General features: G+C 39.6%; 1 protein-coding gene across 1 annotated transcript in view; it reads left to right on the plus strand.

Moving 5' to 3' along the window:
* Positions 1-4558: 4558 nt before the first annotated feature.
* Positions 4559-15573, plus strand: part of LOC124645392 (dynein axonemal heavy chain 5) — a 74382-nt gene continuing 63367 nt past the window's right edge. The window contains exons 1-11 of the mRNA XM_047185193.1: positions 4559-4630; positions 4712-4849; positions 4959-5221; positions 5348-5445; positions 6248-6408; positions 6939-7055; positions 8184-8465; positions 8634-8958; positions 10462-10685; positions 10774-10921; positions 12053-12234. Of these exons, the coding sequence (XP_047041149.1) occupies positions 4559-4630; positions 4712-4849; positions 4959-5221; positions 5348-5445; positions 6248-6408; positions 6939-7055; positions 8184-8465; positions 8634-8958; positions 10462-10685; positions 10774-10921; positions 12053-12234 (2010 nt within the window). The remainder of the gene's footprint in view (positions 4631-4711; positions 4850-4958; positions 5222-5347; positions 5446-6247; positions 6409-6938; positions 7056-8183; positions 8466-8633; positions 8959-10461; positions 10686-10773; positions 10922-12052; positions 12235-15573) is intronic.

The raw sequence follows: 15573 nt of genomic DNA on the forward strand, positions 1-15573 counted from the left end.
TCCACAAATTGTGAAATCAACAACAAAAAACTTAAGCCATTAACAATAACACCGGCTGATTTACATGCAAGCTCCGATGAAACCACCATCTACCAACTTTGTGATAACTACCAGGAGCTGCCCACTTCTAAAACAACCTTAAATTTTCTATATGCAAATGTGCGAAGTATACGTAAACAGGGCAAGTTTGATGAGTTAAAGTGTATAGTAAAATCTATTAATTGTTCAGTATCTGTTATTTTGCTAACCGAGACATGGCTAAAATCTCGTATGGAAGCCGAATCATTCCAACTCCCAAATTATACCCACTATTATAACATTAGAACGGACTCCAGAGGTGGTGGTGTTTCTATATATGTGCATAATAATCTGGAGCATAGCTTAGATGAAGAAATATATACTGGTGGCGTCAACTACCTTTGGATTTATCTGAAAAAATACTCATTAAACATAGGTGTTATCTATAATCCTGGCAACACAAACATGAGCGATTTTCTTGAAGCTTATTCAGCACAATTGATACAAAAAAGAAGAGCCATTGTCTTCGGCTATTTCAACATTGACCTTTTAAGCAGAAACAGCAATATAAAACGCTATAAAAATACCCTAAAAGAAGCAGGCTATACTATTCTCAACAATATTCAAGAGAACTACTCAACGCGTGAAACCTCTACAGCAAAAACTATCCTTGATCACGTCTGCTCAAACCTAGCTAATAAAAGCTTCTACGTCGCCATAATAGATCCTCCTATTGCCGATCACAAGCAGATTTTTCTAGCAATTAAAAAATATAAAACCCCACCAAGGAAACGCGCCTCGTATGAAGCAGTTGACTACGAAAAATTATATGAGTATGTAAAAAATACTAAATATGACACAGACTATAGAAACTACACTAATCTAGAAACATATCTTAAATGCTGCATAAATGAAAACAAAGTTACTAAAACAAAAATTCTAAATCCCCCACGGCAAGACTGGATATCCAAAGATATATTGACCAGAATTCGAGAAAGAAATGTGATTTGGCACAACTTGAAGCAAGATCCCGAAAACGAAGAATTGAGTAAATTGTTCAAACTAAAGAGAAATGACACAACCGTTCTAATTAGAAACACTAGAAACAAATATTACTACCAAACATTTATGAAACACATAAAAGATCCAAATAAGATGTGGAATCTGATAAATACGCTTTGCAATAATAAGGTTAAACATGATGGAACTCCCCCAAAACTTATAACCGTCTCTGGCCCAATAACCGATGGTAATGAAATTTGCGAAACATTCAACTGCTTCTTTTCAACGATTGGCTCCACCCTTGCTAATGAAATAATTTCTAAACAAACACACCAAAATACCGAAATAACAACACATAGACAATTAAACGCCGAACTGAGCAGCTTTACACCATGTGAACCTGAAGAAATCATTAAAATAATACGAGATCTTGATCCAAACTGTTCTGTAGGAATAGATGGAATAACTACTAAAACTATTAAGTGTATATCTAACCTTATTGTCGACACGCTTACAGACTGTATAAACACACACCTCACCAATGGAAATTTTCCAGATGCTTTAAAAATAGCTAAAGTTTCCCCAATCTACAAATCAGGAGCCAAATCAGACCCTAATAATTACCGGCCCATTTCGGTTCTTCCTGTCATATCAAAGATTTTTGAAAAGGTCATTCACTCACGGTTGGACAAATACCTTACCTCGATAAAATTTCTCTACGATAAACAATACGGATTCCGTCCCCATTCAAATACTTTATCAGCCACAGCCGATCTAATCACCAAAATGCAAATGAATATAGACCAAAAAAAGATAGCCTTGGGCCTCTTTATCGATCTCAAAAAGGCTTTTGACACTGTGAGTCACCCAATACTATTACAAAAGTTCATAGACATAGGCATATCCGGAGTGGCATATAAAGTACTTGAATCATACCTCAAAAACCGATCCCAGATAGTGAAGATAGGAAATTACCAAAGTTCACCGCAGGACATAATGTTTGGCGTGCCGCAGGGATCGATTTTGGGACCATTATTCTTCCTCATATATATTAATTCCATCCATCAACTACCCCTGCACGGAAATGTTTCACTTTATGCTGACGATACATGTATTTTTTACTTTGGCAACTCCATAACAGACTTGATAAAACAGGCTCAACTTGACTTAAACACTTTGTCTACATGGTTCGAACAAAATCTGCTCACAATCAATGCCTCAAAAACAAGCTACGTAATTTTTAAAGCCAAAAACAAAAATATACCTCCACATACCCATCTCCATATTAATAATCAAAATCTGCAGCTGAAACAGTTTGAAAAATACCTTGGTCTAAGACTAGACACCCACCTAAACTGGAGAATACACATTGACAATATTCGATCCAAACTTTCCTCCTTACTCGGCTCACTCCGTGGTATCGTTCATTGTCTCCCTCGTAGAGTACGCCTGACTATTTATAACTCGTTGGTGAAACCACACTTAATGTATTTAATAGAAATTTGGGGCAATGCACCGAAAACATACATAAAAGACCTACAAATCGCGCAAAACAAAATTGTAAAAATGCTTTTTCATTATGACTACCGAACACCAACAATAAAAGTTTACAAAGAAACGAAAATAATGAATATTAAGCAATTACACTCATATTACACGTGCATACTAAAAAAAAGATTCTTAATAAAACTATACACACACAAATCACGTTCACTAAAATACACCAAATACATAACCGGAGCAGTCGTAGAGGAGATCATATTTTATTACCGCGAGTACGAACTAATCTTGGTAAAAAATCAATAAGTTTTGCGGGTGTTCAATTATATAACAAATTGCCCAAAGAGGTGAAAAATGCTAAATCCTACAATGTCTTTAAATCAAAATTAAAAAATCATGTTATGAATGACATGAATCTCTTGAAGTAAACAAGGTATTGTACTACTGGTGTTTTGTCTGCAATGTGGTTACGATGATGCATAGATTCACATTCTTTGCGCGACCAACACTAACTTGCGATTGTGTAATGTAGGGTAGATCGAAATACTGCATGTTGATTTTGCTTTATATTCCTTAGCATATCAGAATTAACTATGTCTGTAAACATAAATATAATATGTACCTAATAATTTTAAGCCTAACTTAGATTTAACTTAAAATTGTTCTCATTTAAGTGAAACTGTAGTTTCTTGTTTGAGAAATAAAGATTCTTTAACCCGAATTATAGCGAACAGCAATTACTTTTTTAGTAGCTATTTTCTCAGAAATATTATATTTTTTTTGTGCAGAATACTTAAAAAACATCTACATTTATTTAGCTATCCAAAAAGGCACAAACACACACAAAAATCCGCAAAAATGAGACTTTTAACTAATAATAAAAATTTATACGTGTACCTAGACGACTTGTAAAGAAAAGATCTTGAAATTCGATTATCTTCAAACGGGTTAACTTTTGCCCCGTGTATCCCATGGTCAAATTTGTCCGTATTGACCTATACTATCACTTCATGAAAGGATGCGGTCTACTTACCAGTAACCCTATATATTTGGAGCAAATCACTTATTACAGCAAATCACTACCTAAAAGCAATGATTACTTTTGATGTTGATGTTCAAATATTGCTGAGAAATGTATTCAATTCATTTAAGTAAATTGATTTGCGTGCTGAAACATTATCATCAAACTAATTGTAGCAATTATATAAAGTTTAAAAACATTTACACGATACCATTAGGGGTTTAAATTACAATTGATAAAAGTGTTCAAAGTTGGCATGAATTACCTACAGTGATGATGGACTAGCTTCTGAGATCTAATGACAAGTGACTGCGTTAGCGCATAATATTCAAAATGATATTCTATATGAAATTCAAACGTCTATATTTTTCACACCTGGCTTCATTAGTCTATATAGGTACTTAATTAAACACAATATAGATCTTACAACCACAAAAACCATTGTACCTACTAGCTTAATTTCCTGAGTTACTAACGGAAAGTTTGATTGCTTATGATAATTGAAACAGTCATTATTTGCTGAATTAATATTTTTTATGCTGGCAGTAATAACTGTAACAATTAGCTTGCCATCTAAACCATTACCAACGAAAATCCATTATAAAACTGTCATATCGTAAAAAAGAAAATGTATTTCTAATAACCGCTTTTCGTTAATGCCTGTTGCCTGAAACAATCAGAAGTAATTTGCGTGTCTTGAGCAGCATTATGGGAAAGTGCGGCGCCGTGCCATCCCCCCACGCGACCCGCTGCCTTAATGAAACCCATCTATCTGTTCATTAATTTGCATAGGGCCCTAGGCTAGTTCGAAACAGACCGCAACCAGACGCCGACAGGGCCATAACAAAATAATCTAACTAAAAAACAACACCTAGGTCTATGAGGTGAACTGAACACGCGAATGAAAGTTTTCAGTCTGAATTTATGTCACAGGAAGGTTTAGACCTAGCTCAAATATTTCTGGTCATTTTATTTTAGTGTATTTATTCGGTCTGCTGTTTGTAAGAAAGCGGTAAAATGTTTGTTCACGGAATTAAGCCAGGGTCTAGTGAGGAGGAGGAGGAAGAGGATGTTATGGATATTCTCATGGTCTGTTCTATTGACCATCACCTGCGAAAAAGATAGTGTGACATGTGAAAGAAAATACTTGATGAACTTCTTAAATTTCAGAAAAGAAGAGAAGAATGCGAGCGCAAGGCGAGGAGGGGGGAGATGGACCCCCGGCTGGAGTTCACATTCCAGCTCCTGATAGATGGCACAGGCCTCCCGCGACATGCCATCATGGACCATGTGTTTGAAGGAAATATGGTATATATTCGCACGTTCAATACCTTTGGTTCTTTAGTGCAGTGTAAGAGTAACAGTAGTGTCCCAGTCTATGAAACAGATCATCCATTACAATGTTTTTATACTCTAGCTGGATGACATCAACCAGCTCTTCCTACCACACATGAGGAACAAGCTTCTCTGGTACTATCAAGATGTAGAGGAAATCGAGCATCGTCCACTACCAGAAGGCACGAAAAAAGGCCAAGGGAAACCACCACCCCCTATAATAACTCTGAAGAAAAAGCTGTTTCTGTCTGACGGCTGGGACGTCAGGTTCACGGGCGTCTGCATTTACATGTTCCGGATAAACGTCAGTAAACAGCTACCAGAAGAAGGATTTCATAAAGACCTGTGAGTGTGTTTTTATTCCTTAATTTCTTCTTTGCAGGAAAAATAAATAACTGCCAGTGGTTTCCACTTCCTTGGCCATGTAACCTTATCCTCAAAAGGGTATTAATCATATGATGTGCTATACAGATTTTGTGGAATCCTGAATGCCCAGCAAGTGGGGCTGGTGACGGCTATAGAACGAGTGATGGAACACGTCTACATGAACGCCTTGGCACATCCAAGCAGCGATGGAGAGGAAGACGAGACAAGGTTTCCGATCGTGAAGAATCAACTTCTACCCGGTTTGAGATCATTCTGCAGTGCCCTGAAAGGTACAAGGATAAGTAATTATGACTAAACTTAGACCATTTAGGCGATGACTCAATTTAGCTCTTTTTGACGGAAATCCAGTGTAAGGTTCGGGTTAAGCGAGAAATGAAAGGTCCGAATGCTGAGACGATACTGTCTTTATTTAGTTAAAGACAATATATTAAATACATGATTATAGAGATATATACTTAGTAATATGTTATATAGTCTTACTACTACAACAGAATGCTAAAGTTGTCTGGCGAACTTCAGCAATACCAGAGCCGATAGGTTCCTGTTTTAAGTGTAAATCTCGGGTTCGATTCCCGGATCGGGCCGAAATCGCTTTGTGGATTTTCTTAAGCTTTCACAGAGTAGCCCGTAGTCTGGAAGTCGGTGATTGATTCACCCGTGCATCGGAGAGCACGTAAATGTCGGTCCTGAGCCTGATCTCTTCCCGGTCGTGTCGAATTGCTGTCTCATCGGGTTATAAGAGTGAAGGAATAGGGAGTGCACCTGTGTCTGCACAAATGTGCACTACAATATGTTCTGCGCAGCTGGCTAATCTCCTTAAATGAGAACAGCCGCCGTGGCTAAAATTGGCCGTGGACGCCATTATTATAAGCCGAGTGTTTATTTTCTACGACATTATATTCAAACTTTAAAGGCTTATGATGGCTGGGTTTTCAAAAAGAATCTTAATAAACGCACTTTTTGATAATCATATTTCTTTTCCAGTGTGTGAAGACGTATGCAATCAAGTGAACTTATTCGACGATGGCCAGTCTCACATGGCAGAACTTCAAGATCATTCACAGCTGAAGGACATGGCCAAGAACCCTACCACCATCACCATGTTAGAGGACCGCGTCAACGAATGGATTAAGAAAGTTATGGAGGTAGGGGAATGAAAAAAATAATTAGATAAGCTGTGATTGTATGTTAGGGCCAAGTCACACCGGAATGGCAGCGGCCGGCAGCGACGCGGCGCCCAGTTTCAGTGTGAAATAATTTTAAACTTAAACTAAAAAAAAAAACCAGTGCTTGAAAAGGTCGCGAGGCAGCAGCTGTTGGCTGCTGCGCGGCTCGTGCATCTTGTTGATGTTTCGCCCGCGGATGCCAGCGGTGACGGAAGGCCGCTCGTGGCACCGAGAGTCAAAAAAACTAGTTAAGATAACAGGCGCGCGGTGTTTGGAGGTCGCGCGAGGCCGCCAACTGCAGCCAGTGGCGACGCTAGCGGCCGCTGCGCGCGGCTGCCATTTCGGTGTGACTCGGGCCACTCAAACACTGCAAAACCTCTTATGAAATTGACGAAAAAAATTGTGTAGTTCTGGGATATTTGATTGAGAATTTTATGAGAGTGTTCTTAATAAATTAATTTAATTTCGGATTTTATTTATTTACATTAACATATAAAAAAAACTTTCAGATATTAAGTGAAAGCGAACAATTGCGACGTGAGGTGGACTCCAGTGGTCCTCAGGATGAGCTGGAGTATTGGAAGAAGAGAGGCGCGCAGTTCTCGCAGCTCGTGTCGTATTTACAGGTTAGCAATTCACTATGTGTAAAATTACATACGAACTAAAACCATTCATCTCCCGAGCCTTTTCCCCTTGGTTAGACTGGTGTCAGATTTACTGGCTTCTGACTATCCGTAACGACTGCCAAAGATGTTCTATGACAGCTGGGACCTACTGTTTAACATGTCATACGAAACACAGTCATTGGTGTCCAAGATATAGGTACTTAGGGCACGCCACCATAGTAGCGGTAAGTCCCCTCTTTGAGGAGTGGCTCGGGAGGAGTCACGGCGCCCTCACGTATTGCATGACGCAGGTCCTCACCGGACACGGTTGTTTCGGGAAGTACCTGCATCGAATCGGTCGTGAGGAGGCGCCCGGGTGTCACCACTGTGCGGACAGCCCCGAGGACACGGTAGACCACACAGTCCAGGAGTGCCCTGCGTGGCAAGGGCACCGCCGGATCCTCGTCGAGGCTTTGGGCGGCGGCGACCTCTCGCGTCCGGCCCTGGTTCAGGACATGGTCCGGGGTGAGAGGGAATGGGATGCCGTCGCCTCCTTCTGCGAAGCGGTCATGCTCGAGAAGGAGGAGGCGGAACGCCAGAGAGTTCGCACCTATCATCCCGGCTGCCGCTCTGGACCAGGTAGACACCATGGGCGCCGGGTGTCGCGAGATGACTCCCGACCACCGTAGGCGTGTGTCTGTGGCGGTGAGTTCGGGTGGCTCATCGTTCCTCTGTCTGCTTAGACGACAGACCAGTATCGATGTAGCGCGTTGTTCCACGCGCTCCTCAAAGAGATGTCAGCAACCCCAGCGGGGCCCAGCAGGGCCATGACCTGCCGGGGCTGCGGGTTTTTCGAAAGAGATACCGCGGCCCTGGTACATAAAAGGCCAATGACGGAACACGACACGTCAGTAAGAGTCTGACACTCCCTAACCGCTGCTAACCCACAGCGGGAGGGGTCATTTGATGATTTTTGAAGTCGTTAAAAAAAAAAGATATAGGTACTTAGAAAGTACACACAAACTTAGAAAAGTTGCATTGGTCTGACTTAGAATCGAACCCACGCTTGCATACTTGAGAGGTTGGTTTTTTACCCACTAGTCATCACGACGAACTAAAACGATTATTATCCTCCAATTTTCCTTCCAGGATAATGAAGTGCAGCTTACACTTAGCTGTTTACAAATCGCAAATTCAAAAGTAATAAGACTGTGGCGGGACACTGATCACAAAATTACCTTCTGCTACAACGAAGCGAAAGATAACGCCAAGTTTATCCAAGCAATGGAGAAATGCTGCCACAGTCTGTACCTGGACGATCCTGTGAAGATCAAGGATTCTATACTGAGTCTGTTGCAGACAGTCAGGCTGATACATAGTGTGTCGCAGTTCTATAATACTTCAGAGAGGATCTCTTCTTTGATGGTTAAGGTATGTGCTTATTTTCCCAGACATAGATCTTGATGGAATGCGCAAGTTACGCTGGTAAATGCTGGATATATTTCTGATTAATTGATGATCTTTCCGGGACATCACAAACGTTTTTTGTTTTATTTCAATGTCTGAGAAGTTTTAAGTGTTTAACTACTTCTTTTTTAGATAACCAACCAAATGATAGAAACTTGCAAGCAGTACATTACGTGCCGATTCAAGGAAACTATTTGGTCCCAAGAGCGCGCGTTAGTGAGGGACAAGTTGATACACTGTATCAACCTGAACAGGACTTACAGGGAAACATACTTATTCGTCAAGAACCAAGCTTTTTTACCAAATACAGAGCAGTTTAGTTTCTCAGAGAATTATGTCTTTGGGAAATTCGACACGTTTTGCAAAAGGTTGAACAAGATAATTGCTATGTTCGATTTAATGGATGACTATAACAATCTGTTTGAGAAAAGGATGGAGGGTCTGTTGCTGGGAGAAGGTAAGTTTAAACACCATTTTAAAAATAAAAGCGTACTAGCCGTTTTCCCCACGGTTTCACCCGCGTCCCGTGGGTAACTACAGCCCGTATCGGGTTAAAATATAGCCTATGTTATTGTGATTTATAATGTGGTTTTCTAATGATTAAGTAGTTCTTGAGTTTATCCATAAAACAAACAAAAATACTTCCTTCTTTATATTATTTGTATAGATGAACTTTGACTTTGCATTTTTTTAAGGTGAGTGCATCGAAAATCCATATTTTATTCATGTTTCGATGTCGATATGCGGTATGATTTTATCGCTCGGCGTATATTATAGCAGCAATGATAAGATCACACCTCATGTCGAATGTTAATGTGAAATATCAAAAAACGTTTTGTGTTTTTCCCCGCCACCAATCGAAGCATTCTCCAAAAAGCGTACGCATAGTGTTGAATCAATATGCTTACGATACGGCGCCGAGTGCGAAGTGCCTAATTCATAAATGTGAGGTTATTCATTTGTATCTCAGTTCGGGGTTCACATACCGCCAAAGACTTCTTTTAACGCACGGAGACTGGGACAACAGAACACCTAAAGAGGTGGCTGCATCTTGAAAATTGCACGCAATCTATCTATCTGCAGCCATTAAGAAACAAACCTTATTGTCTTAGTGATAAGGCCTACAAAGAATTCAAACAGAAGCTACAAAAACTCTTTTACTCATTCACACAGAACGCGTACAAGTTCAACCCCACACCACGGAACTTCGTCAAACAACCTTGTTCTGAGGGTAGTTGGTAACCCAGTTCAATTTTTTGACGGAGTTCTATTAAAATTCGTCAGATGGCGCTGATATAAACTAATTCATTAATAAAGAAAAAAATACGGTAAACTTTACAGAAATGGAAAGCTATTTTTTGCTTGGTAGGTCTTGAGAATATACCTTTTAATGACAAGATCATGTGTAATGAGAACCTAAAAACATCGCCCCGATAATGCAATTTCGCTTGTGCTTGTCAAACTTACTATCACTACGATACTTATCATAATAAAATAAATATTTTGAGTTTGAATTTTTCAGTTTATTTATTTATCTACAGAATTATGTGACCGCAAACAAACTAAAATAATATAATTATTTTTTGTTGTTTCGTGTAAAAGAATTATGCACTATTTTCAAAACAAATAACAACTTTCACTTTTATAATACCGTATGCATTTTATTTAAATAATCCCTTTCCCAATAATAAATATTTACGTTTGTTTAGTTTAGTGCAACAATCAGCCAAAATCAGATTTTAAATGAAATAATAAAATAAAATGAACGCAATCCGCATCGGTATTCCGGGTCCCGCGAATCCGCACTAGTACCAGGGAAACATATGCCTGAAGAGAAATCAGGGGCTAACAAGGAGAACTACCAACACCAGAATTTAAAATTTCTATTTCCGATTTTAATTATTAGACTATAATATTTTTCTTGTCTACAAAATGTTACTTCTATTAAATTATATTCTAGATCTCGAAGAAGCCATGCATACCTTTGAAGAGGCAAAGAAAGCGGTTACGACTTGCCAGTACGACTATTTGGATTACAGAAACAGTGAATTTGACAAAGATTACAACACTTTTGAAGATAAAACAAATGCACTTCGGGAGTCTATAGGAAACACGATAGAAGAAAATTTTGCCACCGTATGGGAAACACCGCAAGGAATAAAGTTCTTGACAAGATTTGAAAAGGTGCATCCGAATACAATATATTTTTTTTAGTTGTTAACAATTAGGTGTAGTAATATCAACCTAACTATTATAATATTAATATACATAGGTGAGCCAAAAGATTATGATAACGAAGCTGAGTGAGAAGTATGACAGAGTGCTAAGGTATTGCGAGAAAGAAGTAGACAAGATAACCAAAATGTTCAAAAGACAGAGAGAAGATCCGCCTTTGCCGCGGAACTACTCCCCCGTCGCTGGTGAGTAATATTTTTTAAACAAATCCATAACAGGTTTATCAGGAACGCAGATATCATAACAGGTGGATTAGTTAGGAACTTAATACTAAAACAAAATATTAGCTAAGTTACGATTGTGTATACGAATTTATCTCCCCCAGAAACATAAGTGGCAGTTAACTTAAAGAAAGGGTGGAATTGAATAGTATTTTATACAGTGGGAAATATTGTTTTCCTAAAGGTAAGCGTCCACAGGCACGCGTCTCAAGTATCGGACGCATCGCACGTAACGGATTTTACTTTGCTTTGTACAAGAATTCATAAAACGGCGTCCACTGATCCGCATCGTATGGACTACTCAGATATATATAGCTATGATATAATGCGATACGTCCGATACGTGCGATGCGGGCCTGTGGACGCTTACCTTTAGCATGCAAGTAAACTAATGCAGATTATACAGAAATTACAGACTTAGGTACCTAATTTAATTTTGTTTTACATCAAAATGTTATTATGATGAATTTCATACTGTTTTGTTTACATAATTCTTTAGGCACAACATGTAGAGGTAGAAAGGGATAACATGTGCGACAGATTTCACCCACCCCTTACTCAATTGTACTCCTCCCACGTTCTATATCGGCACAGATGACGTACATGTAGAGGTAGAAAGGGATAACATGTGCGACAGATTTCACCCACCCCTTACTCAATTGTACTCCTCCCACGTTCTATATCGGCACAGATGACGTCACGCAATACTAGGGGTGTAGAGATTCTTGTGACGTCACTACCTCCGTAGTTGATATAAGGGCGGCAGCCTATAGCAGGAGATGTGACTTTCGATCGGAAAATCAATAGTTCGTTGAACTTTAGCATTGAACTCGCGCGTGGTTCAAAGAATAAATAACAAATTGTAATAGTACCAAACCTGCGTAATAATTGAAGGAACAAGAAGTTTATTGCTGTTTTTTATTTGAATTATACCTAATTGCTAACCGATGGGATAATCCTGTCTGTTTTCTAGCATCCAAAAATCCCCGACGGCAATGAAAATTCGACTATGAATTATAAATTCTTGATCTATATTGGGTAAGGGAGCATCGTATTAAATTTTAATTATTCTGAATGTTCTTACTGTACTTATAGGCCGTATAAAATGGTCCCGATGTCTAATGCACAACATGACCGAAACCGTGGAAAGTGTGTGTGCTCACCCCGTGCTTCGGTCGCTGCCTGCATCTGCAGACATGATGAGGAAGTATTCCAACACCCGCTCGCTCATCTACAACTACCAGGAGACCATGAAAGCAGTCTGGATGAACCAGAATGTAAGTTGAGATTATGAGAGAATGTGTTGCAATAGCAGCGTTTTACCTGAAATAAAACGCATATTAAATACTTACCTTATTTGAAGCTTACTAGTTTGAGATAGGCACCTACGTGTTTTCCGCTTTTATCTCCGTCCTTTTCTACCCCATATCTTGCATCTCTCTCGCACACCGACCAGTTTCACTCCCCATCAGGCAGGAGGCGACGAGTGTTCTCGGCGACCACAGTTCGTCATTGAGTCGAAAACACCAGGCAGAAATTAAAATGTAAGCTTCAAATAAGGTAAGTATTTAATATGCGTTTTATTTCAGGTAAAACGCTGCTATTAAATTCTTGACCGTTATTTGAAGCTTACTAGTTTGAGACGTGTTTGTTATCGCCTGGTGGAAGTGGACGCCAATGTGAGCAAAAGCACAATGAAATTGTGTATGTAAATAGGCACTTAGGTACACGAGTAATCACATGTAAGTATGTGTATTGCGTCCTGGAATACTAATGTAATAAAAGTTAACTGGTACTGGTACTCAGCTACATCCTGTTAGACTGGAAGCCGACCCCAACATAGTTGGGAAAGGGGCTCGGAGGATGAGTAATAAAAATTAAAAGAGAGATGCAAGAACAAAAGCAAAATTGATTTCATTTTCTAATAGTAATTAACAAAAACATTGCGATACTTCTTAATAACCATAGTAACAAAAATATAGACATTAATCAGCTGGATTAATTAAATAATCGAGATAACTTGCTACTTCTATTTAGTGGGTATCTTTCCCTTCTGTAAAAATGGGCAAATGTATTGCCTGATCGCCAATTACCCTTGGTTAATATATCGTCGAAAGGTATATTGTCAACACAGATTTTGACGCTACCGCCGAGTGGAAGCTTCCTGGAGTTGTAGTTATTCCTGCCTCTTTTAACATTGTCTTAATCCACCCGCAATCATCGTTCGGGTGCCTGCCTTTGGTTGGCCTCTAACGGATATAAATAAATTTAAGGAATTAGCCGATGTCCGTCTATCTTCTAACAAGGCTTTAGTCTTTCTGACCCAATACACTGGACTTAGATTTATATTTTCCTGATTATCCATCAAACAACAACCCGACTGCCTATGACTAGAACTGTCAGTCTTAGAGCCAAAGACTGGCCATAAGATTAAATTATCTTTGTTGTTTTTGAAATGTTCTGGGTCTATTGCAAACAAGGAAAGATCATGGACTCGCCTTTCCGAAACAAGCTAGCAAAAGAAAGAGCAGCACTGTGCCTGGAAGTTGCAAAATGGATTATTCTCGTCTACGTTTACTGCACTTAAGTAGGTTACCAATTGGTCAATATTCCAGATGGACGGCTTCCCGGGAAACAGGTTTGCTCAGCGCTATTGATTTTAAAATGTGTCCGACTAGAACGTGTGAACCTAGCTCTCCAGTGGTTTCTGCATTGCATAGTGTAGCTATAACTGACTTGTGTAATAAAATAGTATTGTATGCTAGTTTATTTACTATGTGTAAGTCCGCTAAAAATTGGGTAAGTATAGGTCCAAATAGGGATTCAAGGATTCATAGGATCCAATTTCATACTTTTCGCTCCAATTTAACCATCGACTCCAAGCTGATTGATAAGTGTTGCGTGTGGATTGAAGAAGACTTCAGTTGGAGAGACTCCTTGTCCCTCCCCCCCCCCCATTTCCTTGACCTTGGCAGGGGGTATCCCAGTTGCTGTGTCTATCGGTTTCTGCTCGAGGTTCATCAGTGTGTAGGGTACTGCTAATGATCGGGACTTCAAATCTGCTCGCCAAAATACCTGGTGCCACCGAAGGAACTACTATGAGATTAACTCCCGTTCCTGAATTGAGATGACTGAGGACCTACGGTATAAGGTAAGGTGGCGGTAATACCCATGCTAGCGGGTAAGTCAAAACTTGAGAAAAATGCATCGTGGAACCCCGCTTTCGGGTCCTTCAGATCTAGGGGCACGTAGTACACAACTATGTGTCCCTGGGCTCGCTTCGAGGCAAATAGGTCCACTGCTGATACAAGATGCCATTCCGGTGGAGGTTTGTGTCGGGAGAGATGGTCTGCCTGACTGTTGAATAGGGCTGGTATATGATTCACGACGTGATAGATTTGATACAGCTCAAGATAACTGAATACTCTGTACGTCAAGTTCGGTAGGCTCCTTGATCGGGTGCCACCTTGATTTCTTAGATATGACACCACAGTCCCATTTCTGCATTGAAAAATGGCTGTTGATCTCTTTAGCAACTTGCCGTGATTTTCCAGTTAATACTGCAAGCATCTCTTTCAGATCGCAGTGAAAGCCTTTTTCTCTCTCGTTCCATGAACCCATTACGGGAGTTCCGTTCAGTTGTGCCCCCATCCTACATCGGAGGCGTCCGTGGTTATAAGGTGACAGGGAAGTGGCGAATGAATATCCAAGGTTTGGTGGCAGCTGACCAGCCACCACTTTAGATCTGCTAAGGTATCTGCTGGTAGGTTCAACATTGCTATACTCCATTCACCGAGCTGTGAGCCCACAATGTAACCAAAGAATGACACTTTTTCAAAATGGTGGGTATAACCCGACCGATGACAAAAACGTCACATTTTTATGTAAAATGTTCTTAGTATCTGTGGTCTTCAATTAAGTAGGGTTCTATGTATGACAGTCAAGACTTCTAGGTTCATTTTACATGTAAACGATTTACTACATATTTCATTAAAATTAAGAAAATAATTTACGGCATTTATTATACATATTTGATTTCAATTAAGTTTGAAAAGATTGCATAAGTTCCACAGACATCGTTCTAAAATATCATTTCTAATGTTGTCAGTATATTACTTTCGTAGTTATTTTTATAAAATATGATCATTACTTCAATCGTGACTTATAAGAACCCTTTTTATGGTTTGTTCACCGTTTGGCTCACGGTTCCATGAATAGGGTAGGTATAGATTGCTGTTCAACACTGCATTGAGGAAAGTGAGGAGAGCCCGGTAATGCAGTCTGCCGTATGGGACAACGAAAACTTGCGAAGTTTAAAAGTCCTATCAAGCTATGCAGGTCTTCTAAGTTTGTCGTGCTGTTTGTCACGTAGTGCGTTTTGTCATTATCTTGTTGATAATGCTTGCGATTTATTCACTTGCCATCCAAAACGTGGTGCAAATGATCCCAAAGTAGGCGAATATATCTTGGTGAGCCACCAGAAAATCGAGATACACAATTATAAGTAACCCTTGAGTTTTCAAAGTTTGAGCCACCCAATTGGTCACTGTGGCGAAGGTCTTGGGTGCCGTGCTTAAGCCAAATGGTAGGCACGTAATCTGAAGCAGTCTTCTTCT

The sequence above is a fragment of the Helicoverpa zea genome, chromosome 31 (assembly GCF_022581195.2).
Source record: "Helicoverpa zea isolate HzStark_Cry1AcR chromosome 31, ilHelZeax1.1, whole genome shotgun sequence".
Classification (NCBI taxonomy): Eukaryota; Metazoa; Arthropoda; class Insecta; order Lepidoptera; family Noctuidae; genus Helicoverpa; species Helicoverpa zea.